Raw genomic sequence first — 27,683 nt, forward strand, 5'->3', positions numbered from 1 at the left:
CTTGCATGGTCTGAAGGTGTGTTTTTTTTCAGTTTCACAAGTTTCTTCAACCATACCTGTTTTCTTCAATTTGTTTTCAATTATTTGTCTTTTATGTACATTCTAGTGTTAACAATTCGTTTTCTTATCGATTTAGTTGCTTCTTTTTTTTTTTATTTAAATCTTATTTCATTTTAGTGCCATGTTTTGGGAGCTTTTTGTTGTTTTTTTCGCATATCTTTCGTTCCTGCAGCGCCTTCCAGTGCCAGACCAACACGTTTGGCCTGCTGTACACAGATTAAGCACTGACCAAAGCATTGACGGGCGCAATAGCCGAGTGGTTTAAGCGTTGGACTTTCAATCTGAGGGTCCTGGGTTCGAATCACAGTAACGGCGCCTGGTGGGTTAAAGGTGGAGATTTTTCCGATCCCCCAGGTCAACATATGTGCAGACCTGCTTAGTGTCTGAACCCCCTTCGTGTGTATATGCACGCAGAAGATCACATACGCACCTTAAAGATCATGTAACCCATGTCAGTGTTCGGTGGGTTATGGAGACACGAAAATACCCAGCATGCATGAACCACGACAGAGACATCGGCAAGTCGATGTTGGTCGTGTAACGGAAAGAAGAAGAAGAACACCTCGAGCTCTTTCCTCAAAGCCACAACCTTGCCCGCTTCTTTCCCAACCCATCTCTCTCTCTCTCTCACTCTCTCTCTCTCTTTCCCCACTCCATCTCTTTTTTCGTGTTTTTTTTGTTTGTTTGTTTCTTTGTTTTTTGTTGATGTTTTTTCGTCAACGCAGACATGCGATCAAACAACTCGTCCTCGACGCTTCATTGATGCCAAAACTGAAACTAGTGACGGGAGATAACTCGATTTTCTTTTTTCGGAAGCGATCACGGATATTAAGACTTTGGGGCGCATTATCCTGACATTCTCAGCAGATCGATCATCCAGAATCGCTGAGTGATACAATCGTTTGTTTTCTGCATCTTGGTCATCACATGCCGGATCGCAAACAGATAAAATGGAGGCGAGTTCGGCACCAGAGATGCACGAACCAGCAATAGTTATTCCGCCTTTGAAGGACCACAAAGCGACAGTGAGTGGATTTGACACAGGTTTCACAACACGTATGACATGTAGTATGGTATGGTGTTAAGTGTTAAGATCTTTAAAGCCAGACACACACACGCACACATGCACACACGCGCACACAAACACACACACTCACACACACATACACGCACACACACACACATGCACACACACACACACGTACACGCACATGCACACACACACGCACAGAAGCACACACTCACACACACACACACACACACACACACACATTTACACTGATGTTCCATACATTGTATGTCAGCAGGGCCTTCATACAGAGAAGTGCTTCACATTTAGATATTGTAGTAGTGGTAATTGCTATTAAAAAGCCGGTATTGTGCATTTATGCTAAGGATAAAGTCCAAATGTGGGTTTATTCTATGGCTCAGGCCTGTGAAGACTAAAGAATTCAGCAATTGTGAGGTTTTTAATTGACCTTCTCTCTCTCTCTCTCTCTCTCTCTCTCTCTCTCAATACACCACAGCTGATCTTCTTCCATGGACTTGGCGATACAGGGTGAGTAACCATTGGTCATAGTATTTAGCACAGTTTTTACATGTTTGCCATAGTTGCAATGCACCTCACTGAATGCTGCTTTTCTATCCCCCCAAAAAATCCCCCCACCCCCACCCTCTCTCTCTCTCTCTCTCTCTCTCTCACTCTCTCTCTCTTTGCTCTTTCTCAGTCTCTACCTTTCTCTCTTTTTGTGTAAATTTGAGTTAGTCATCCAAAATATTGCGTGTGTTTGTCATTATTTCTGTGGCTACCTGTTTTTTTAATGTGCATTTTTAATCATATTCTGATTCACAATGATTCGCTGGTAAGCTTGATCAACGGATATATTCACAAATAATGATTTTTTTGTTGTATACATATACTACGGAATACATATTTCATAGCATGGAAGAAAAGGTGTTGAGACACTCCCCCCACCCCCTCCCCCAAAAACCCCCAGTAATTTCTGTTTTATCAACATGAGGCATTTTTCATTTTTTTAGCATATGGTTAGGCACTCCATTGTGCCTCTAAACACATGTGCATGCACATGAGCATACACATACACACTCACACTACTCTACTCAAGATCACATTTTCATCAACACAGAAACACATGCTTCCGCACAACAATGGTCTTACAAACAAAAGTGTATCCACACATGTCTGTGCCTTAAATGATCTGTGGAAGTTCGCCCACATAACGTTTTACTTGGACATATGTACTGGGTAACAGACTCTGTGGAGTCTAGACTATTGGTGTTTTATGGGGGATGTTGTCAATGATTTTGTTGTTTTTGTTTTCAGACATGGCTGGGCTGAAATACTGGAGGCACTCAAATTCAAGCATATAAAATGTGTTTGTCCTCATGCGTAAGTTTTCTTTGAACCACAACTTCTCTTGTCTGCATTCCTCTCACTGGGTGTCACAGTTGTGTAGACAATGAACTGGTAAAAATGTATGAATTATGCCGGTATAGAAATGTAATCTTTTCTTGTGCCAGTGTTGTCCCAGATTTATTTAACTGCCCACCAAGTCTGCAGGATACATTCTGATCCTCTAAGGATAGAACTTTTACTACCCACTGTTTTCCTGCCACAAGGCAGTCTGGGCATCCCCTTCATGCTAGCAACACCTCTCTCAGATATTACAATAGATAGTTTCCTTCTTCCTAGAATACTCAAATTTCAACTGAGAAATCAAGGAATATAACTAAAAGAAACAGAACTGTGTGTATACTTTGTGTGAATAATGGCACAAAAACATGACATGCAGTGTGAATGACAACACAGAAACATGACATACAGTGTTAATGACAACACAAAAATATGACATACAGTGTGAATGACAACACAAAAATATGACATACAGTGTGAATGACAACACAAAAACATGACATGCAGTGTGAATGACAACACAGAAACATGACATGCAGTGTGAATGACAACACAGAAACATGACATACAGTGTTAATGACAACACAAAAATATGACATACAGTGTGAATGACAACACAAAAATATGACATACAGTGTGAATGACAACACAAAAACATGACATGCAGTGTGAATGACAACACAAAAATATGACATGCAGTGTGAATGACAACACAAAAACATGACATGCAGTGTGAATGACAACACAAAAATATGACATGCAGTGTGAATGACAACACACAAACATGACATGCAGTGTGAATGACAACACAAAAATATGACATGCAGTGTGAATGACAACACAAAAATATGACATGCAGTGTGAATAATGGCACAAAAATATGACATGCAGTGTGAATGACAACACAAAAATATGACATGCAGTTTAGGAAAACGACAATTACATTTTTTTCCTTCTTTCCAATCAGAAGGGAGAGAGAGAGAGAGAGATCCACAATTTGTATCCTGACCTGACATTCATAATGCAGGTGGTGATTGGAATCAAGTATGCTTTTTCCTGATGTAAAGTTATTGCACCACTGGGTTCACCATGAAACAGTGGCAATACAGTGCACTGTTCTCAATTTTTGAGACATTGTGGTAGGGGAATGTAGAATCATGTTGTTTTCTGTCTTTCAGGCCCACCCAAAAAGTGACAGTAAACAGAGGAATGAGAATGCCTTCGTGGTAAGTTGTTCACTTTTATACTGACAACTAATGAAGCATATAATATATCAAAATTGTTTCCTTATCTTGATCCGACAGCTCTGAAAAATGTTATCATCGTTTCACTATGACTGTACAGAAATCTGACCTTCAAATCTATAATCAGTTTATCTTCACGTCATCCTGAAGAAACATGTTGTAATCTGTATTTTCCAGAAATCTGTTTTTAAATTGTACTGGGCATATCCTGTGATAACTAATGAAAAACATAATTCTTCTCTCCCTGCTAGTTTGTGATCCCAAGGTGTAGATGATATGACACTATTCTTGTCAGAATTCAAACAAAGATGTGTTTGTGGGTTGCTTAAAACCAAGACTGCTTCTCTGCTATGGTTATGCATGAACTTTACATGATTTACATAAACATTAAGTTATCATTATGGTGCACATTAACAAAAAAACAGTTTGGAAAACCTTGGCTGAATACAGAACTGGATTTACTGTTATTTACTGTTCAGTGTTTTCACAAATGCACATTCACTTATTTGCACACATGCATGCATGCACACACACACACACACACACACACATCACACACATATGCACGCACACACGCACGCACGCACGCATGCACGCACACACACATGCGCATGCACACACACACCAATCAAATGAAAATAACTCACACAAAAAAAGAAAGGATTTGTAAAATACTGTATTGATGTTGATAGTATGTATGATCTAAGGAAACAGTTTAGTATTTGAAAATAAGATGGGGGGAGGAAAAAAGAGTGACTTTCCAGTTTCCTCCCTTCTGATGACATCTGGTCCATGTCATATGATCAGGGAGGGAACCATTCATTGTTTCAGGTTTGATATTCATGGCTTTGAACCCAACAGCACAGAAGACGAAGTCAGCATTAAGGAAGCTTCTCAAACATGTATGTCAGCCTGTTCTGTTTGCTTTTTAGGTTCAACTTAAAATTGATGAGAGAGATAGCAAAAGCAAAACTTTGAAAAATTAGTGTTTGAATGGCTCATATTTTTTGGCTTTCATTTTTACCAGAAAATAGTGGTTTGGGATGTGTTGTTGTTGTGTGTGGTTATATGCCAAATGTGTGTTCTGCTGTTACTTGTGATTCATCTGATTGTTCTGTTTCTGCTTGTTTATCTTCAGCCATTTCTTCTTTGTACTTTACCAACTTCTTCATCTCCTTCTTCTGCTTCATGTTGTTCCTCTTGCCTTTCCTTCTTTTTCCGTTCTTTCTTTTCAAACACAAGAATGTTCATGCACAGGGTAGATGAAAGGTTAGCAGAAACAGACCTTGCCTCATGTGCACCATCATTGAACAATCAATTGAATGGCAGTTCTCACTCTACATAAAGTTTATAGACTGTGAGAAAGCATTTGACAACCATTGGCATATAATTTATCTGGAAGCTGATGCACTACTACAGATTACCTGCATATTGTATTACCACCATTCAGCAGCTGTGTGACAATTCTACATGTCAAGTGATTCATAAAGGCAAGCTGACAGACTGTTATTTGTAAAGACAGACTTGAGGCAGGGCTGCCTCTTGTCGCCATTCATTTTCCTGCTGTATGTCACCTAGGTCATGAAGAGGACCACCCAAATGGGATCATGAGCAGCTAATGATCCTTAACCAGACAACTGGAAGATCTTGATTTTGCTGATGACTTGAGCCTCCTCTCACACAGATGCCAAGACGTAGAAGAGAAACATACAGCATAGCTTGATCTTGATATGGATTCTGGTTTGGTTGCATACTTACCAGTACTACTGATAGTGTCTTGCATGTCATTTGTAAGCATCTCCATTTGTGTTTGTGTGGGTTTTTTTGGTCTTTATATTTTTTGCCCAAATTTCATCTCCACAGTAGCAACAGTAGATCAAAAGATGCAGTTGTTTTGAAGTTAAATGTCATACTTTGAGCAGGTCAGTGGAAACAGTTTGTAATTTACATTCTTGCAGTGCAAGCACTTGTGGAGACTGAAGTGAAAAACAGCATCCCCAGCAGTCTCATCTTCATTGGGGGCATATCCCAGGGAGGCGCTGTGGCTCTCTATACAGCCTTTACTGTGGACAAGCCAGTGGGGGGTATAGTGGCCCTCAGCACATGGCTTCCTCTGCACAGAACACTGGCAGACGACAAGGTGAAGTATCCTGGCTTCTTTTCTGCGTGGGTAAGGGATGCGGTAATCAAATGAAAGTGCCAACCTGCCAGACACATCACGTAGACACATTGCCGTACTGTAGGAGCATCATCAGTTTTGTGATTCCCCACTCCTTCCTAACTAACATCTGCACAGGTATAACCTACAAGGTGTATCCAGGCTGCTGCCTTCATTGGCACTGAGAAGTGTGGGCATGTTTCAGCAGTCAGCAAAACTTGTGACTTCTGTTAGGTGACCCCAGGTTTCAGTTACAAAGCAGACAAGGGGAAGTCTGCTCAGCTTGCAGTCCTTGCAAAGTTGGGGTGAAGATTTTTTTTCCCCATTGGCCCTGGTCGTGTGTGTGTTTAGAATGGGACGGGGAAATTGGTAACCCTTTTTCACATGATTCTCTCACTGTCTGTCTGTCTGTCACACACACACACACACACACACACGTGCACGCACTCGCACACACAAATGCATACAGGCATGCATACACTCACATGCATGCATGCATACATACATACAAAAATATTGAAAGGTCTTTCCATTCCTGTCTTAAATTACCACCCAGTTCCATTTACCTATTCATTTTCAAAATCCTCTCTCTTTTCAAGAACAATACTGCAGATGCCATGTCACTAAATCTGTATTACAGTATGTATTAAACTAAAAGGAAGATGTATTCATACTGTTGAAGGTTCCCAAGTACAACAAAGATGTACCTGTTCTGCTGTGTCATGGGACAGAGGATTCACTGGTGAAGTATTCCTGGGGCCAGGCGACGAGTCAGTTCATTCAGTCCTTCAACTCCAACGCACAGTTCAAAACTTACGAGGGGATGGCACACGCCTGGTGTTTACAGGTCTGCATGCACATGTGGGTGGGGTTTGTTTGTGTTTGAAGCCCTGAAGATATTCATATCTCTGGGTTGTGTTTGTCTTTTTTAAGCCACACTATGTGGAGTGATGGGCTAGAGGTAACGCGTCCGCCTAGGAAGCGAGAGAATCTGAGCGCGCTAGTTCTAATCACGGCTCAGCTGCCGATATTTTCTCCCCTCCACTAGACCTTGAGTGGTGGTCTGGGCGCTAGTCATTCAGATGAGACGATAAACCGAGGTCCCGTGTGCAGCATGCACTTAGCGCACATAAAATAACCCACAGCAACAAAAGGGTTGCTCCTGGCAAAATTCTGAAGAAAAATCCACTTCGATAGGAAAAACAAATAAAATTGCATGCAGGAAAAAATACAAAAAATTGGTAGCGATGTAGTGTAGCGACGCGCTCTCCCTGGGGAGAGCAGCCCGAACTTCACACAGAGAAATCTGTTGTGATAAAAAGAAATGTCAAATACAAATAAAATATCCATGTTTGTGAGCACAAACCACATTCAACAGGGATTGCTTATCTTTTTCTTGTGTGGATGGTGCCAAACAGTGGATCACTAATCATCACCACTGGTGAGGGTCAACAAACTGTCTATACCCCAAGTGTGGCTGCCATAATGTTGGCATTTAAATGGTCACTCACATGAAATTATATTCATGCTTCTAAGAGAATGTGCGAGTTGCAGACAGTTCACACAAAAGAAGAGGAATGTTTTAAAGAGTTAGGCTTTGATCTATTTTTTAACTTTTTGATAATAACGTGGAGAGGATGCATGCACTACTAATTTTACACTTTTTAAAAAGATGAAAAGCTCTCTCTAACTGATATATTCACAGTATATCATGGGTCGAAATAGACGAATTGACACATGTGATATTATGTATATTTTCTTAAAAACAGCTCAGATCTAATTCCTTGAAAAAGGTTAGGCATTCTTCCCTCACTTGTTATTTCATTAATCATTTTTTACTGTCATTTCTGAAAATGACAAGGGAGTAGTTTTTTTGGAGGTTTTTTTTTTTTGCTGCCCCATCATCTGCACCGTTTCAGTGGCATTACTCCCACGCCGCTCATTTAGATTCCTCCATACACGGCCACACCCGGGTTCGTCTGTCACAGTTCCAGCATCGGCAGTCCACAGGGAACCATCGATGTTAGGTCACCATCAGGCCACACACCTGAGGAGACCCTGCACTGCTGCTGAGTCATTTCGGTGGTGTTCAGTGGTGCCTGTTCTGTTTTAACGTACTTAGGACACCACCTACTAAGCCCCCTACTAACGACAATAATGGCTTAGTCGTGGAGCCAGACTGAGTGAGCGTCCCTCCCAGAGTGGAGACCGCCACCACGTCCAGAAGGGAGTAGTTTATGTACTGGAGATTTTCTGCTCTATGGTATCTTGCTCAGTGTTGTGTTCACTAGCCATGGAGATGCAGTGATGAGATATTTTCATTCTGTCTTTTCAGGAAATGAAGGATGTCCAAACATTCCTGGAGAAGCTGGTGGGACCTTGAGATGCATCAAGGGAGAGAACTTTGAATGGCTGAGAACGGTTGCAGTTGTGGTTTCAGTCGAGAATATACTGCTGATGGGAAATAATTTGTTAAGCCAAAAAAAAAAAAAAAAAATTTACATATATATTCCCCAACATGTGGCAAAGCCCCTCTTGCAGGCTTATTCGTCTATTTTTGAATGACTGATTGATTTATCATCAGTTGATTACTGAATGATTGATCATGCAGTTGATTTCAACTCATGTTTTGGAGGGGGGACAAATGAGGGCTGGGGTGTAGATTGGAGTCATTTAGGTTCACCTTAATTTCACTTATTTTAGGTTTTAGTAAAAACAAAAACTTGTCATTCTGTCTTTAAAACCAACTTTACATTTGAACTGTGATATAAATAATGTGAATAGTTTGTTCAGAGAAGACCTGACCATTTTTACTTTCATTCATGTGGAATGACTTGCTTGTCCTTCTACCCTGTCTCCTTTGTTTTTTGCACATGTCTGTTCCCTATAATTTTTCTTCTTTTTACAAAGAAAAATTACCAGTAATATTTTCCTAAAATCTCTGCATATAAAAAAATAACCTGAAACAAAATTGTTGCAGCATTCTTGGACAATATCACCATGAAAAAAAACAAAAAACAAAAAACCCACGCTTATGAATGCAATTAATAGGTAAACCAAAGGTTTGGAGGTTTTCTCAAGTGTGCCATACCCTCATCCCAACAATTTTTGTAGTTTGTGTCATTTCATTTATTCAGTATTTCAATATATACAATTAAAGCATTTCACGTAACGTGTGGTTTCTGACTGCCACAAAATATCAAGGTTTCAAGCCACAAGCTTCCGGGATCGAGGCAAACTTTCAGTTCATATATGATTGTGCATATTTCAGTGTAATTTCTTATTAACTGATCTGTAAAAGTCTGCAAATACCATAAGGCTCAAACTGATGTAATGTAATTAGTCGATTAGCATTTTCGCTTATAGATGACCAAAGTATTCAAATAAAATTGTTATATTCAGGTTGTAGGTTTTTATTGCATTGAAAACTACTTCACTTGTCAGTATTAGTTCACTTTTTCCTATAATACCTTGTTTAATTACAAGTTCCAATTCCATTTTCAATGCTGAGTTCTGACTTCAGATAGAATGTGAAAAGGGCAGAGGAATTTCTTACTGAAGGTTTATATATTATTGTTTCTGGTCAGAAGATGTTCTTTAATATTATTTTAGACATTTTGTTGACTGCCCGTTGAAAATGTTTGGCTGATGTGTCAATTGAAGGTTTGCTTTGTACACAGTTTTTATATTTTTGGAGATGTACGAGCACAAATCTGATATTCAAAATTTGAAGCATTGGTCATCAGACAACAAAGTAATTTTTTCTGTAGTTTTTCAATTATATGGAATAGTAAATGGAATGTACATGATCTGTTTGTGTGTGTGCACATGTGCATGCCTGCATGCGCTTCTGTGTGTCGGTGTAATTTTCTCCCTCCCCATGCCAAGTTTTCAATGAGCTTTCTGTTGTGAATGGATTGTTTACTATTTTTGTTTGAGCACATTGGGAGACATAATGCAAAATAAAACACCATAACACATTTATTTTCACAACTGTATTTTCAAAATGTGTGTATTACAACAATAAAAAGTTGAAAATACTGAAGTCAACCTGTAAAAATCTAACAGTGAAAGATAACAACCTGTAAATATCGAACAACAATTGACAATATAACAATGAAGGTATAATATGAAACAACAGTTTAAAACAAAATTAGAAATCTTGAGCAAAGGAATGTATCACAGAGATAAACAAAAATCTGCAAAAACTGTGAACATAAAAACTGTCAAGATGATATTCCACTACAGTAAAGAGAGTAGGCGGAGGAGGTGGTGGAGGAATGGAGTCGACTGGAGGGAGCGGAGGCAGTGGAGGAGGTGGAGGGTTCGACGTGGAGACAGAGCCCGAGGTGGAGAGCCCAGAGTGTCCGCCGTTCGATTGTGATCGCGGCTTAATCTTAGCTCGATCGCCCAATCGAGCCAAGTAATTTTGTGGCCTGTTGTTAATCATGATCGGACACAAAAAGACAGTGACAAAGAATCAATAGACAGGCAGAAATTATGGAGAGAAAAAAACTTAGCCGTATGCAGAGCACAGAAGCAGGAGTCAAGATGGCTGCCGGAAAAAGAGGGCGCTAGTCAGGGATGCAATGGGGAGGTAACCTACTACGGAAGTTATTGGCCGTAGCTACTTTCGTTTTCTCCGCATAGGCAGATGGTGGTTTGCACAGGACAGGAATCAGACCCCTGCCGGAGTCTGCACTAGTGGGTCATAGTAAGTATGTTACTTAAACGTAATTTTAGGAAGAAAATTTCCTATGACTGTGAACATATTAAAAACTTTCAAGAAGATGATCTGCTACATCTAAGACAGAAATAGTGCACCCATCTTGACTGAGCTAGGCTTTATGAAACCTATTCAAGCAAATATTCAGCAGCTAGCTTTCCTGCACATTACACAACAGTAACCTCAGAAAGAAACAAAATGTAAGCATTTCCATACCTTCATGACTGGTGTGCATGTATGCAACTGAACTACCTGACAAAAACGATTAAATGAATGAATAATGTAACGATATAAATAACGGTGCATGAAAACACCCATGAACCAGCATAATTTCAACTGGGGAACTAAATGTTTGTCCATTCCATACTTCAGAATGCCAAATGAAATTTACACCTGTATTTGACACAGCATTGTGCTTGAATGGAAAACCCAGGTGTGAACATTTACATGATGTCTGTTGATCCATTCCATTATACTATTCATAAGCTCACAAGTGGACTGCTGTACACACTTGCCATTTTCATGGTGTAGTCTTTAACCAGATTTCTGATGCTGCTTACTGTCACCAGTCAAGATGTGGTAATACACAGATGCCACATGTCACAGCCACGTAATCGTAGTACCATATGCTATAGGAGAGGTTAGTGTCAAATAATTTGTGGTAACACTGAATCAGTTTACGTATTTTGAAAGGAAAAGACATCTTCCTGGTGAAAAAACACTGAAGGTTAAAAAGAAAGAGGTTTCATAAAAATAATGTCATGGTTAAAAAAAAAAAAAAAAGCCATCAGACTGTGAACTGCAAATCTTCATCTGACATTGAGGTTCTAAAAAAGAAATTCAAATGAAGGGCTCTAAAACAAAAATATTGTATTTTGTACAGCCTGGCTACATCAAACAGACTGCATAAATGTAACAAAGATGCTCAAGCTGTATCAAACAGGACACACAAACCTCATAACAACAACACTCACACTGTATCAAACAGGACACACAAACCTCATAACAACAACACTCACACTGTATCAAACAGGACACACAAACCTCATAACAACAACACTCACACTGTATCAAACAGGACACACAAACCTCATAACAACACTCAAGCTGTACCAACCAGGACACACAAACCTCATAACAACAACACTCACACTGTATCAAACAGGACACACAAACCTCATAACAACAACACTCAAGCTGTATCAAACAGGACACACAAACCTCATAACAACACTCAAGCTGTATCAAACAGGACACACAAACCTCGTAACAACACTCAAGGTGTATCAAACAGGACACACAAACCTCATAACAACAACACTCAAGCTGTATCAAACAGGACACACAAACCTCATAACAACAACACTCAAGCTGTATCAAACAGGACACACAAACCTCATAACAACAACACTCAAGCTGTATCAAACAGGACACACAAACCTTGTAACAACACTCAAGCTGTATCAAACAGGACACACAAACTTCATAACAACAACACTCAAGCTGTATCAAACAGGACACACAAACCTCATAACAACAACACTCACACTGTATCAAACAGGACACACAAACCTCATAACAACACTCAAGCTGTACCAACCAGGACACACAAACCTCATAACAACAACACTCAAGCTGTATCAAACAACACACAAACCTCATAACAACAACACTCAAGCTGTATCAAACAGAACACACAAACCTCATAACAACACTCAAACTGTATCAAACAGAACACACAAACCTCATAACAACACGCAAGCTGTATCAAACAGGACACACAAACCTCATAACAACACTCGCACTGTATCAAACAGGACACACAAACCTCATAACAACAACACTCAAGCTGTACCAACCAGGACACACAAACCTCATAACAACACTCAAGCTGTACCAACCAGGACACACAAACCTCATAACAACACTCAAGCTGTATCAAACAACACACAAACCTCATAACAACAACACTCAAGCTGTATCAAACAGGACACACAAACCTCAACAACAGTCAAGTTGTATCAAACAGAACACACAAACCACATAACACTCAAGCTGTATCAAACACCACACAAACCTCATAACAACAACACTCAAGCTGTATCAAACAGGACACACAAACCTCATAACAACACTCAAGCTGTATCAAACAGGACACACAAACCTCATAACAACACTCAAGCTGTATCAACCAGGACACACAAACCTCATAACAACAACACTCAAGCTGTATCAAACAGGACACACAAACCTCATAACAACACTCAAGCTGTACCAAACAGGACACACAAACCTCATAACAACAACACTCAAGCTGTATCAAACAGGACACACAAACCTCATAACAACAACACTCAAGCTGTATCAAACAGGACACACAAACCTCATAACAACACTCAAGCTGTATCAAACAGGACACACAAACCTCATAACAACAACACTCAAGCTGTATCAAACAGGACACACAAATCTTGTAACAGCAACACTAATAATTCGGGTCACATGACTGACTTCCATGGAACCCTCTCTGTTTTCTCAATCATTTTCGACTTGGTTCAGGTTTTGACTGGCACAAGGTCACCACACCCAAGTCAGCCAGAAGCATGCAGTATGGATGTACAGAGGCATGCAGTACCGATGTGGAGAGAAAGTTTGTAAAACAGCAATACTACACAAACTCTGTATTCAGAATAACCAGTACCCACATCTCCTTCACAGCACTCTACGTACAGTTTGCTTCTGGTTATTCTCGTTTTAGTCTTGAAACATGTCACACTTAATCAACAAATTATCTGTTATTATCATCATCATCGTTATTATTACAAAATTATTTACAAAGTTTATTCCCCAAATCCAGTTCATACCTGATATATGCAGAGCATTACATTCACACATTTCCTGTGTGTCCTGGCTTATTAATTTTCACAGTGATATGTATTTTGTTTGTTATGGCCAGATAGAAGGTGGATTTCTATACTTTCCAACCGTTTTCCATCATGCCTTCACAACCCAAACATGTTTTCATACTTCAAAGTGTGATGTTGTGACTGAACACAGCCAAATGTCATTTGTATTTCAGTATTTTATTTACAATTGCGTGAAGTTTTAAATCTGTGAGTGGTAATGTTCCCTGTGTGTGTGTGTGTGTGTGTGTGTGTGTGTGTGTGTGTGTTTTGTCACTCCAGCACCACAATGCCATGATATGTTGAAACATGATATGTTTTAGTATATGATATGTTGCAATGTACCAATACCGTATGGCACAGTATTATACACCGAGCGCATAAAAACAAAGTTTGCTGCCTGTAACTGACATGCTCATTAAACAGTGAGAATCGGGCCGAGTTGAAAAATTTTGGATTGCTATACCAATTTGGGTGTTCAACCTTTTTTTTTTCTTCTTTCTTTCTTTTTTTGGGTGGTGGGGGTGCTAAAAGGGTGGAAGGTATGTACAGGGTTTTTTTTCGTAGAGATCAGCTTCCCTGTGGAAGGTGGCCAGACTCGGACCATGCCAACACCACCGAAACCAGCCATGTTGCCCAAGGTGTAACGCATAACCAGGACCGTCAATGCCCAGCAGTGGTCCACTGTTCAAAGATCTCCCGGTCCCTGGTGCTGTCAAACTGGGGCACAAAGTTCACCTTCACTACTTCCACAAAGCCCTCCGCTGTGGTGGGCTCTTCAAAGTTCTTCTTGAACACGTTGTAGCCGACGTCTGGGATGCGCCTCATCTCCCCGCTGGTCTGGTTCTGTCGCACCAGGTTGAGGTGGTGAGCCAGAGAGACTGGTGTCTGCATCCACAGGCACCGGCAGGACACACCTGTGGAAGGAAGCGTGCATCCTGAGAGTCGTCGTTACAACCAAACACTTGACAGTGAATGTGTGCAGTTCACTGCTTCTGATATGTACTTCCAACTTCCATTACATACTTTTGCACACTGGCTAAAATTTCTCCTTTCAAGAAAGGAAATTCGCTCAGTGAAAAATCACACACGATATTCCACTTGCACAGAAATGTTTGCACAAGGTACTGTTTTTAATTCCTTCCTTGCAGAACACTTATCATCTTCTGCTAAACTGCAATATTGTACCACCACAATCATAGTATGTATACCATAATATAAACTAAAATAGATAAAGAAATATGAAAATGGCTAACATGAACACTATGTCAGATTTTGAACACATGTCCCCACCCATACCTATCTTCCACACAAATGAGGTTTTAAGGCTAAAAGTTGAAACCAAGACTGATTTTTTATGCTCTTTCCCCTTCCTTATGGAAATCAAAGGCAATACTGGTAAAAGAATACTGCAACAACAAAAAGTAAACATGTCAATACTCAATGGTTCATGAATGATACCTAATACAGGAACGTATGGCAAAGGTTTGTGAAATCTGTGTCCAACTATGGCCATCAGAACAGCAAACGATGCGACTGCTGTCCCAACTATCTGGGCTAGGATTATCATGGAGAGTGTGTTGTCCAAGTTAGATCCCCATTCTCTCGGCTGAGAGGATCTAACCTGCAAATGGCTTCCAATTGCGGTGGAGAAACCATTGATCATTGATTATACAGCTCTCACTATGCTGCTGGCTCAACAGTAAGCTTGTGCCTATCTTTGATATAAGTCGGCAAAAGGAAATTTTCTATCTAAAATTACGTTTAAATAACATACTTACTGTGACCCAACTAGTGCAGACTCTGGCAGGGGTCTGACATTCCTGTCCTGTGCAAACTACTATCCGCCTATGCGGAGAAAACGAAAGTACTACGGCCGATAACCTCCCGGAAGTAGGTAACCTCCCCTTTGTCCTGCTGTCTAGCGCCCTCTTTTTCCAGCAGCCATCATGACTCCTGTCAGATCAGTGATTTGATGTAAATGACCAGTATAACACATCTACAGCCACTTTCCTCCCTGCCCCCGCCCTCCTCCATCCCAGACTTAGTGCGCACCACGCACAGCCAGGGGCCTGTCATGGATCCGGTCCCCTTTCTCACTAAAGAACCTTCAGCAAAAATGTGTATTTAACAACAGTCATACAGCCATTTCAATCAACACACCTGCAGCTTTAGCGATGCTGATGAAGGGGGCTCTGGCAGTAACAGAGGGATTGGTGTTGTCCACAACAACACTCTTTCCTGCTTTCAGAGACTCCTTGGCAACCTGCACAGAATCAGGCATAATTCTTTACAATCTTCCTGCAATAGTGTGAGAAGAAAATACAACAACAGTGTGAGAAGAAAATACAACAAAATAACATTAGTGAAAAGCAGTGTTAAATGCTCAAGGTCATAAATCTTGAACAAAATAGTGAGAACTGTTTCATTTTCGATTGTTTATTGCGCCTGGTGGATAAAGGGTGGAGATTTTTACGATCTCCCAGGTCAACATATGTGCAGACCTGCTAGTGCCTGAACCCCCTTCGTGTGTATATGCAAGCAGAAGGTCAAATACGCACGTTAAAGATCCTGTAATCCATGTCAGCGTTCGGTGGAATGGAAACAAGAACATACCCAGCATGCACACCCCCGAAAACGGAGTATGGCTGCCTACATGGCGGGGTAAAAACGGTCATACACGTAAAAGCCCACTCGTGTGCATACGAGTGAACGCAGAAGAAGAAGATTGTTTATTCTGGAATGTATTGCTTTTTCTTTGAAAAGTAAAAATTGTTTGCCAACCTGCACAGAATCAGGTGTAATTCTTTACAATGTTCCTGCAAAACTGTGAGAAAAAATAAATGAAATTAGTGAAAAACAGTGTTTAATGCTCGAGAACATAAAAACTCATCGTAACAGTAAGAACTATTTTATTTTTCAGTCATTTTATCTGTAAAGTATTTCTTTTTCTTATCAAAAGAAAGAAAAGAAAGTATCGACTGCGATGATGACCTTGAAAATAAAGATATTTCTGTAAGGAGAAACAAACAAAAAAAAGCCTGAATCACCAATTTAGCATGCACTGCATTTCATTTTTATCATGCCTTCTTCAAGTACAAGAGAACTGGCCAAATGAAGACAACTACTGAATTAGAATCACAAATTAGAAACAAGAAAACCTCTCTTTTCCACTGCCGAGACTGGTCAAGTATCCAGAAAATATTGGAACTGATCTCAGATTACCAGCTCTCAGCATAAAATTAAATTTGTTTACTTGGATACCAGAGACATTTTCCCCATCATAAAAAATGTGCACATAAACCAAAAATAGATGCTTATATATGATGACTTTACAAGAAGAAAAGAATACACACATAAAACAGATTAGAAACTGAATCATTTGGGGAAAAAATAAGGTGAACCTGCATTGCACCTTATCTCTCAATACAGCTGTTGGCATGTTACAAAAACAGATACATAAAAACGCCCATGTTCAAACTTCTTCTTCTTCTGCGTTCACTCATATGCACACGAGTGGGCTTTTACGTGTATGACCGTTTTTACCCCGCCGTGTAGACAGCCATACTCCGTTTTTCGGGGGTGTGCATGCTGGGTATGTTCTTGTTTCCATAACCCACCGAACTCTGACATGGATTACAGGATCTTTAACGTGCGTATTTGATCTTCTGCTTGCATATACACACGAAGGGGGTTCAGGCACTAGCAGGTCTGCACATATGTTGACCTGGGAGATCGTAAAAATCTCCACCCTTTACCCACCAGGTGCCGTCACCGGGACCCTCAGATTGACAGTCCAACGCTTTAACCACTCGGCTATTGCGCCCGTCATGTTCAAACAAATTTTGATTATTTTGAACAGAAACACATTTTCTCACAGACCTTGGCACACTTCTCCGCAGTTCCAAGTGTGTCTCTGTTGACAGCAACATAACCATGAGGTTCCAGAAATCTCCTTCTGACTGTGCTTTTCCCTGATGCTGGCACCCCCACCATCAAGACCATCTCTTTTCCCTGCAAAATTCATCACCCATACATTCCACTGTCCACTTCTGCAAGCTTTCAGCATTACATCAAAGTGATCTTTTTTCATCTGAAATAGACTCATACATGAAATCACACATTACAGCTTCCAATACTGTAAGCTAGTAAATATATATTTTTCACTGAATAGAAAATGAAAATGTTTCATCCATATTTTGTTTGAAATTACGTAAATTTGGTGGGAAGATATTTCAAGCCAAAAGTGTGGAAGTAGGTCCCAGAAGGGTTTAACATGTGGAAACATAAAGAGGATTCTGCTATAACTTTGGCTCAACCATTCTCTTCTCCCATTCCTTCTCTTCCAAGAAGTCTGAAAGTTTGATCTAACTTCATCACTAATGTTGCTCTTCAGTCTTGTTGTCAGATTAGCCATTTGTACTCCATGCAAATTAAATATACTCTGATACAAAATAAGTTCCTTATTTCACCATGATTTCCATATGCTCATTCAATGGTTAAGAAAAGCCAAACAAACAAATGTGTATCCATACTATGACACTATCTCACCTTTCAAAAATCAGTTTATCAAAAACAAAAATTCTGATGTCAAAATTCAAAGCAAAAAACCAGAAGCTAACAAAAACTCATAATCAATAGATTCTAATGTAATTAAAAAATTAAAAAAAACAACAACAGTATCCACCTTTTTGTGATATTCTTGTTTAACTGATGGTGTTTTAGGATCCGGAAGGTAGTCAGCTGGGTTGATTGAGCCCCAGTCAAATTTTGCTGGTGCCTCTTTGAGAAAAAACTCCTCTGGTGTGTAAAATTCTGGAAAAATCCATGGGTGACCACTCGTTATGTGATTACACATTTCTTTGCACAAACCTCCACTTTTAAAATAACATAGGAAAAGCTGTTATGAGTTAGATGAACTGACAATAAATAACATCAAACACACACACACATTTCATATACCTGTTTAAACATCGACAGCAATAAGAATTTGTATAACTTACAGTTCGGAGCTAAAACGAATGCACAGAAAAAAAACAATTAAATACACACACACACACACACACACACACACACACACATGCACCCCCACACATGCACACACTCACATGCACACACACACACACACGCCAAGAACAACAGTTCAGTTCTAAGCAAAACGAAGTTGCACATACCAATGCCAGCGTTGGCAGCAAACATTCGATCGCTGCAAGAGAAATCTTTGGGTTTGTCTTTGGCCCAGCCCTTGGCCCGACCAGCAGCGTCTCCAACATAGAAGCTCTCTGCTTTGTTCACCTTCAACAGAAAAAATGTCTCCCTTTTCTTTCCTCCTGATCTGGGAATCGCAAATACCATGACGCTCCACCAATGTTTCCACAAAAAACTTTAACCTGCAACTGATTTTTTCATCCACAGAAGTGTGTACGCAAATAAATAAAATCATGTGGATCTGTCTGTCAATCTGCTATGTTCTCTGTCAGACCTGACAATAATCACGTTCACATTCATTATGAATGTGTCCATGTTACACTGTTCATGACATGTGTGTTCAGCTGATAATCAACAATCATGATGCATGTGATGTAAGAGCATGGATGTGAAGTGATGCATACCCTGGTTTTGCTTAAATCTTCATGTTTACATGGGTGTGCATGTGTGTTAGTATGTGTGTGCCTGTGTGGTTCATTTTCATTTTGACTTTGACATACAAATCAAAATCATAATACTATTAAAAATAATAATAATGGATGCTTATATAGATCTCTATCCAGAAAACTGCTCTTTACATAACACATAAGATTATACATAACACATCACATCAATGTTACATTTACATACTACAATGTACTCAGCAAACTATACATGCATAAATTGCACAGAGAAAAATACATGTCAAATGCCTGATAACTGTGTAATTAGCTTCTTCAAATTTCAAAGTAGTGATCATAAGATGGAAACAGAAACAGGAAGACGCAAAGGCAGTTACAGTTATGTAAGGTTTGTAACATATCTGTGACTGGGGAGGAGTTCCATTTTATAATGGAATGCGCCAAGTTTGATCACTGCGAAAAAGATATGAGCCTTAAAAACATTTGTCTCTAAAATATGTTTTCAATTTATGTAATATGCTCAAAGGAAGCATAAAAGTCATTTCAGCCATGAGTAAGTTCATTATATTTGCAAATGTTGTCTAGATATTCTTTTGAGAATGACAGATATTTGTGTTTCTCAACTTTTATGTGACATAGTTGTGTATTTGGAAATGTTTGTTCTGACATGAAATCATCATTTTAAGTGAAAGAATAATCAAAACTTGAAACGTGTGTGTGTGTGTGTGTGTGTGCGCACGCACGTGTGCATGCATATGTGTGTGTGTGTGTGTGTGTGTGTGTGTGTGTGTGTTGTACCTGTAAGTGTGTGCATATGTATGTTCATACACTTCTGTTGATCTTTCTTTCTCTGCTGCACCAAGTTTTGTTTTTAAGTATACCAGTTATTTCCCTCTTCATTTTGTTTTCTTTTGTCTGTCTGTTCCTCTGAAAGTTTCTTTCTTGGTCTGTTTCCATTCAGACAGCCTGGAACAATTACTGCTCTACACTCACCACAACATCCTGGTTGCACTGGTCCACAAAGAAATCCCACATGCAGGCTGACGGTTTGCGGAAATGGCTGTTGCCTGTACTGATCAGCACCTGTGCAAAGCAGTTTCAGCGTCACTGTCACTGTCACTGAAATTGAATTCTAGTTCAAGGTCAATCCTCATGAATTCGTCTACTTTCCCCAACACCCTAGCCCCAGTAATCCATCCCAACCATCTCGATATATATATATAGTATGGTGTTACAGAATACTACAGCATTGTCTCAATCACACTATTTGTATTTTGTTTGTATTTGTATTTCTTTCTATCACAACAGATTTCTCTGTGTGAAATTCGGGCTGCTCTCCCCAGGGAGAGCGAAGTTGCTACACTACAGCGCCACCCATTTTTTTGTATTTTTTCCTGCGTGCAGTTTTATTTGTTTTTCCTATTGTCTGGTGTTTGGCACCAAATGTACTATGTTTCAACTGTGTTCATAAATGATCTTTATACAGTTTCATCCATGACGGAAAAGGAAAGAAGACCACAATTACTCTCTCACACACACACACATTCACACACACACACGACTACGTGTGCACATGTATATACACACATGCACATGCATGCATGCAAACAAACTGATGCACACACACACACACACACACACACACACACACACTCACACAGTCCCTCTCTCTTTCTCTCAAACACATGGAACTAAAGACCTTCATGAAACCCCAAACCAATTTAAAAGACTTACTTGCACTGGAATGCCCAGTTCTTTGATGATGGCTTCAATTTTGTCTTTGACAGTCTGTGGTTTCACCTTGTCTTTTTCAATGCCTGCCTGGTTGGTGAAGAAGACCACCCTGTAGCCATCTTTGTGCAGCTTCTGCAGTTGGCCTGGGACACACTCCTCCCACCATTCCCAGTCATTGGAGCCTGAATCATCATACACATTTTAAAACTTTTTTAACGAAGGGAACAAAGAACGAAAAAAAACTTTTAAAAAAATAAGCTACTTCTCTGGACACTGAAACCAACATACATTAAAAAATCTTGCACACTTTGAAGAAACAAATGCATACGCAACACCTTCTGCAGACACACACACACACACTCCAGTAACACACACTTACGTGTAGTATCACTCAATGTGCAAACAGAAAAGACGTTAAATTAAAGAATGAAAGAACACACACACACACACACACACACACACACATGCACACACACACACACACACACACACACACACACAAACACATGCATATGTATAATGAACATGAATTTGTGGGGGGTAAATCAAGTCAGAAAGTATTTGTCAATTAAAGTGTCAATCGGTCAACCATGCAGGCAATGATGCTGTATATCAAATAAATTGATAGATCAATTCAGACACACTAACAAATGTTGGAATCAAAGTTTCAAGCCTATCTTGATTTGTCCTTATGGCAGTACCCTGATAAACACACACACACACACACACACACACACACAGACCTCTAAAGACATCACACACACACACACACACACACACACACACACACAGCTCTAAGGACATGATGCACACACACACACACACCAATGTCCGCAGCTCCTTAGGCATCACACACACACACACACACACACTTCTTTCTTCTTCTTTTTTCTTTCTTTTTTTTTCTTTTCTTTTTTTTAATTCCTGCTCTTCAGGCATGATGAATGTTGTCACTGTTCTGACCTACCGATCGCAAATTTTCGACCACTGGCCGTTTTGATGACAGTGAAGTCGATGTCAAAGCCGGCCACTTTGTTTCGGCCTTCCAGGTCATCGGAACTGAGCACCAAGAGTGGACACACCCCTTTCAATGGTTTCCCTTCCGCGCTCCACCGTAATCCGTCAGCCAGGTCCGTCTCCCCACGAGCCTTCTTGGCCCTTTGCGCTGTGTCGTCCACTGCTTTTCGCCTTGGTCGACGACTCATGATAAACTATTTCACTTTAACTGACCTTCAACGGTGCAAGATTAATCTGTGATCTGATTCTGTTGTTGACTGCTTAAGTTCACCTGCGTTCAGATCGTCTTGTGTTCCGACTGCAACATGGAAGAGTGGGCGGCAAAAGTAATATCATGCCACTTTACCCCCTCTTCGTCAGGAGATTTGTCACTCTGATGCAAAAATGTCCTTTTCTTACTGCCAGAATGTTTGGTTGGTTCGGTAGCTAATGCCTGTGGTAGTGAATGCCAGTTTATATATGATACCGGCGACAGTGCAAGCTTGCGCCGAATATGGCAAGAAGCTTTTCGATTGGGTCAGTCTTGCGACAAGTTCGCGCAAGTTGAGCCTTTCTTGACGTCATTGCGAAAACAAACCCGTGTTTCAATCATCGTCTTCATACTTTACCTAAATTGCTTCTTCGGTGTTGCAAATTTATCTATCTGCGTCATTAACGTAGGCTTTTTTCAATATTGCAGTCATTTGCAACCATTACAGCTATGAGTGTTAATCATTATCATTGGTTGACTTTAATCAGCACATTATACAACGGGTGTTTTGGGGTTGGGTTTTTTGGGGGGGGGGGGGGGGTTGTTTTTTTACGCTACATATGATCGTTTTAGACAGTGATTCAAGCAGTCAAGGACAGCAACCCAGCAAAGGATAGCCCAAGCGCTTCGCGGAGCTGGCCTTGCGCGGGACAGCAATCCCAATGGAATCGTCTTTCTTATTAAAAAGAAAAAAAGTAATAAAATAAAATAGTTTTATTTACCTGAAGGACATGACGTAACACCTGGATAAGCCTTGCAGTTTTCTCGTCTAGTCTACATCTTTTATCAATGGCTGACTTTAATTATACAGAGGGTGTTTTGTAAGATAAATGTGATAATTTTAGACTGTGATTCAAGTTGTCGAGGACAGCAACCCAGCAAAAGACGCCCCAAGCGCTTCGCGGAGTAGGCCTTGCGCGGGACAGCAATCTATCCCCATGGAATCATCTTTGTTATAATAGTTTCCTCACTCCATTTTGGAGGACTACTGCATACATAGACACAACTATGTCTTCAAAGCGCGTAGTTGAACTTGTCAGACAGATCGCACCGTTTCATGGTCACAAATGGAGAAATAAAATTGGTTGTGAATTAAAATCATTTTTGATAAGAGACTTATTTTGCAACCAACAGTTTTTGATAATGGCCTATTTTAGCGTCTTAAATTATTGCACCAATTCAAACGAAATTTTTGGCGTGTTTTGCAATGGAAGCATAGGAGAAATTACATGTACTTGTAGTCGTTGACCCTTCTAATAATAAAATAAATTAATTAATTTTAAAAAAAGCACAATACGAAATAAAATGACCCATCATATGAACCCGAACCGACACTTAATTGTCGTCTCAAGCCATCATGATTTTTGTTTACATTTTCATCAGTGGTTTGCGAACCAAAAACGGTCAAAACTTGAAGAGCAAATTCAGCTGGCGGCACGTTAGTCATTTAGTGACTAAATCCGCATCAACTTGAAATCAGTCTAGTTCAAAAGTGAAAAAGAAAGATATAAAAGAAGAAGAACGGTTCAAAACAGAGTCTAAAACCACTCAGTGAAAATTGGCACAACATCTGTTAACTGGTAATATCGCCGGTTTCATCTATGCGTAAAAATTGCCAGTACAACAGTTCCCTGATTGTAGGACGCTAATTAAAATCATGATAGGACTTTACCCCTTTTTTAAACTTCTTCTTTTTTTTAAGTTTTATAATATCTCCATTTTTAGCTTTTATTCCGATAGACTCAGCAATAATATTTCACTGTTTGAATTTAGCTTCGTGCACGTCACTTGTAAGAACTGAGGAGACAGGTCAACAGCCTTGTGCCATCATCAGTTTTGCAAACAACTAAACTGACTCGGGTCATCGTGCGTACGGCCATACTGAGCTGCATGGCCCGGGGTAGAACTGGAAACTGATGTCAAAGTGGGCGACAAAAGAGTGAGACTTAATACTGCTGTTGATCGATATGCCGGCCCATTGACCGACGCACAACTTATATACCATTATCACACTGATGATCCGCTAAACTGAGGGGATTGGCGCATGACCACCTCATTACCAACTTTCTATGTTGCAAATGACACTGACATTGCATACTTTACCAGCCGTGTGGCGAAAGTGGTCACAGATTGACGACTGGTACACGGACCGACAGGGGCACGTACCATTATGGGACTTTCGTTTTGGGAGGGGGAGGGGCTGGCTCCCATCTCAGTGCGGCCAGAAATGAGTGTGCCACCGCGGTGAGCGATACATGAACTAGTCAAACTCAGTAATGGTAGACATACAACCATTCCGTCGAGTGTCATAGTCAGTGTCATTTATGCACCGCCGGCTGTCACGGATGAGCCTTTGAGAGTCGCTTGAGAGGGTCTCGTTGACACCAGAATATACAAGATGACTGCGTTCAGTTCGAATCTGTACTGAGCCTACAGCAGCGTTGTCGCCGTTGAAAAGTGACCAGCTTACGCACCCAGCCGTCTTCGCCTGGGAGCGTGTGCGATACATTCTTTCCGGACTCCGAGATAGCGCGCATTAGTGTGCAAGAAGTCAGCCGTAATTGACTCTAGTCATGAGACTGACTTGGAGCCGCCGGGCAACTGAAGCCACGTTGGTAGAGAAAGCCTAATGGGAGAGAACGCGTGTGGTGTCGTTCAGTGTCGGAAATTACCCCACCTAATGGGTCAAAAACTTAGGGATTAACTGAATTTAGAACTGATTGACACGTCTATTCAGTACCAGAATCAATGGAGACAAAACACTGAGAACGACTGAAATAAACGGCAAAAATATATAAGATCAGTAAACGTTTAACCGATTCTTCAGCTCCAAGTCGAACACAGCTGGAAATCAGTGAACTCTCGGCCCGACTTTTACCAAGAGAATCAACTGCATGGTTTGCTCTTCACTGAGCTGAGTCCCACTCTATATTAAAGAAATAAATGAATAAAAGTTAATATAAAAAAGAAGCAATATTGCTTTTAGCTTACTCATTTTATACATATTGTAATATTGACTCTAGAAAGACAGAAACTGGGCGGACAAATGACTTGTATGTTAATTCCCTGATCGTCTGGGGGCTGACTTTTAAATCAGTTCCTCCTCAAGAAGCCTAAGGTTTTGTTTGCCGGCCTTGGAACAGATGTTCTCAATGTGCTTATTCCAGCTATGGTCTTTACTGACTGTCAATCCAAGGTATTTGATGGAGTCCGTTTGCTCCCGTGCTTTCCGGCCTGCTTCTTGCTGTAGGCAGGGCTTAGCATTTTCCAGGATGGAACACCATGTCCCACCTCTTCTCCCACTGACCGGCTCAGCGAGTCTGTGGAAGTCTGGCTGTGGCTGTAAATGGTCCTGGGGTGCTGCTACCACCTCAGTGTACACTGCCGTCAATCCAAGGTATTTGATGGAGTCCGCTTGCTCCCGTGCTTTCCGGCCTGCTTCTTGCTGTAGGCAGGGCTTAGCATTTTCCAGGAAGGAACACCATGTCCCAACCTCTTCTCCCACTGACCGTCTCGGCGAGTCTGTGGAAGTCTGGCTGTGGCTGTAAATGGTCCTGGGGTGCTGCTACCACCTGGTACACTGCCGTATCATCTGCAAATATGCGTACATCCGAAGCCAGCTTCTCATGCAGATCATTGATTTTTTTTGTGTGTGTGTGTGTGTGTGTGTGTGTGTGTGTGTGTGTATGTGTGTGTTTTTTTTTTTAAATCAAAATAAAAAGGCAGGGACCAAGGACTGAACCCTGTTGTACCCCTGAGAGGACGTCCATGAAGCTGGAGCTAACCCCGTTGATGACCACCGCCTGTCTTCTATTGCTGTGGAAGTCTGCAACCCATCTGAATTCATTAATAGTGGAGTTCAGTTGTGCATGAGCAGACTGTAGTTGACCTTATCAAAGGCCTTCGCAAAGTCCATGACAAGGACATATGTCTGTAACCCCTTTTCAACGATTTCCAGCAATCCGTCAACGAATTCCAGAAGACTTGGTAACATGAGGCCTTTAGGCCTATTTGAAAATTCCACTGAACTGAAATTCCGCATGAAAAGCAAACGAAGAGAAAGAGAGGGGGGCGGGGGGTGGGGGGGGGGGGGGGGGGGGGGTAGTGAGAGAGAGAGAGAGAGGGGGGGGGTGTTGGATGATTTATTCATATAGGCCATTGCCCCTTATGAAGGGGTGCAGTATATAACAGTATTAAACATACAAGGCAACTTGGTGAAACATTAATCAAGGAATTATGACATCATATTTGATAATGATTTAAACGATTTATGTAATTCACAATTTTTTTTTTATAATACTTTCTTTATCAGATACTATCAACAGATTTAGCCAAAACTGATTTGGAAACTTTAATACTTTTGTGGAATGTACCAACTGTTCTATGAATCTACTGCCTCGGAAAGCATGATAACATATAAAATGAAATGCATCTCATCTTCAGCCCCACTTAGGCACATAGGGCAATTTAACTCGTCCTCAGTATGTTTCTTACAACGGTAACAATGTTGAGCAATTTTTAATACACCTGATAAAAATGTTGCTATTGTGAGCTTTACATATTTGTCTAAGCTCATTTGCGGCAAATGAATTTTCACTTCATGTCAAGTACAAATGTTCTATACATTCCAAACTGGTCGCTGTTTTCGTATGAAAGTTCCATTCCTACTTCCTATATGCAATTAATTTTTCTTTAAATTCAGTGATAAACTGCTAGATGTCCTGGACATCTTGATTCATCCACACAAATCCAAATTAGTATGATTTTCTTCGAATATTTGACGTCCAATTTCTTTTACAATTTTCAACGAAATCATCCAGTGTAACATTTCATGAGTTTTACGTGACAGTCTATGATTATCCATGCTCGTTAGCTTCAACCAACATCGAATATAAAGTATCATAGATTTTTGTCTAAATGGGATATATATCATGTTGGGTTTTTCTTTTTCCATACACCCGATCATTGGACGTTCGGATTTCTATCCCTAAAAAACTGAAAATCTTTTAAGCATTAAATGTACTCAGTTTTTCAACATGGCATACTGTCGTATCAAAGCCCCGAAATTTTGTACCGTACTGAACAATAGGTTGAACCAGTGTAAAACAAATAAGTTGAGAAACGTGAACAAAGCTAAACTATCCATATTTCAGTAGAGAAATTTGATTTCCGCAAAATACGTGTGACTGCATTCTTACCTTTAATCAACGCCCCGAAATTTTGTACCGTACTGAACAATACTGAGGCTGAACCAGTGTAAACCAAACAACTTGAGAAACGTGGACAAGGCTAAACTATCCATATTTCAGTAGACGGAGAAATTTGATTTCCGCAAAATACGTGTGACTGCATTCTTACCTTTACTGGTCAAATCGATACAGGCTGAAGTGAAGTTTTGCCGGTTGAAAATAATATACCGAACTAATATTTGTAAGCACTGATTAACTACAGGTATCACGAGATGATTATCATATGAGAACCTTTCTCTTGCGGCCACTAATCCCCTTTTCGAAACATAATTAATGGTATTACTTTTTTTTTTTTTTCA

The 27,683-nt window shown here is 40.3% G+C and overlaps 2 protein-coding genes across 3 annotated transcripts; one reads left to right on the forward strand and one right to left on the reverse strand.

Moving 5' to 3' along the window:
* The first annotated feature begins 862 nt into the window (after window positions 1–862).
* Window positions 863–9,705, forward strand: LOC143280105 (acyl-protein thioesterase 1-like). 2 transcript variants are annotated; one of them, XM_076584650.1, is made up of 8 exons: window positions 863–1,085; window positions 1,587–1,618; window positions 2,405–2,470; window positions 3,673–3,720; window positions 4,570–4,640; window positions 5,697–5,878; window positions 6,579–6,757; window positions 8,232–9,705. In XM_076584650.1, exons 1-8 carry the CDS (start codon window positions 1,011–1,013, stop codon window positions 8,236–8,238), a joined length of 660 nt encoding a protein of 219 aa, XP_076440765.1. In that variant the 5' UTR covers window positions 863–1,010; the 3' UTR covers window positions 8,239–9,705. The 2 variants fall into 2 exon arrangements, with proteins under 2 accessions (XP_076440765.1, XP_076440764.1); XM_076584649.1 differs by having other exon boundaries at window positions 6,579–6,743.
* LOC143280104 (uncharacterized protein F21D5.5-like) lies at window positions 9,421–27,608 on the reverse strand. Its single transcript, XM_076584647.1, has 12 exons — window positions 27,494–27,608; window positions 21,836–22,438; window positions 20,869–21,050; window positions 20,128–20,217; window positions 18,700–18,820; window positions 18,213–18,340; window positions 17,408–17,539; window positions 15,689–15,791; window positions 12,538–14,442; window positions 12,451–12,495; window positions 11,712–12,408; window positions 9,421–11,576 (listed from the first exon to the last, which is right to left on the reverse strand). Exons 2-9 carry the CDS (start codon window positions 22,071–22,073, stop codon window positions 14,189–14,191), a joined length of 1,248 nt encoding a protein of 415 aa, XP_076440762.1. The 5' UTR covers window positions 22,074–22,438; window positions 27,494–27,608; the 3' UTR covers window positions 9,421–11,576; window positions 11,712–12,408; window positions 12,451–12,495; window positions 12,538–14,188.
* Between the last annotated feature and the right edge of the window lie 75 nt (window positions 27,609–27,683).

This window comes from Babylonia areolata, chromosome 3, assembly GCF_041734735.1.
Source record: "Babylonia areolata isolate BAREFJ2019XMU chromosome 3, ASM4173473v1, whole genome shotgun sequence".
NCBI classification, from domain to species: domain Eukaryota; kingdom Metazoa; phylum Mollusca; class Gastropoda; order Neogastropoda; family Buccinidae; genus Babylonia; species Babylonia areolata.

What these genes read in the sequence shown, in the direction of transcription:
- LOC143280105 (XM_076584649.1), top strand. Translation starts at nt 1,011, where the DNA reads ATGGAGGCGAGTTCGGCACCAGAGATGCACGAACCAGCAATAGTTATT. An exon ending in CATGGACTTGGCGATACAGG is followed by an intron (nt 1,619 to 2,404) that starts GTGAGTAACCAT and finishes TTTTGTTTTCAG; the next exon opens with ACATGGCTGGGCTGAAATAC. An exon ending in AAATGTGTTTGTCCTCATGC is followed by an intron (nt 2,471 to 3,672) that starts GTAAGTTTTCTT and finishes TCTGTCTTTCAG; the next exon opens with GCCCACCCAAAAAGTGACAG.
- LOC143280104 (XM_076584647.1), bottom strand. Translation starts at nt 22,073, where the DNA reads ATGAGTCGTCGACCAAGGCGAAAAGCAGTGGACGACACAGCGCAAAGG. An exon ending in AACAAGAATATCACAAAAAG is followed by an intron (nt 17,540 to 18,212) that starts GTGGATACTGTT and finishes TGAATTTTGCAG; the next exon opens with GGAAAAGAGATGGTCTTGAT. An exon ending in CAGCATCGCTAAAGCTGCAG is followed by an intron (nt 14,443 to 15,688) that starts GTGTGTTGATTG and finishes TTCCTTCCACAG; the next exon opens with GTGTGTCCTGCCGGTGCCTG.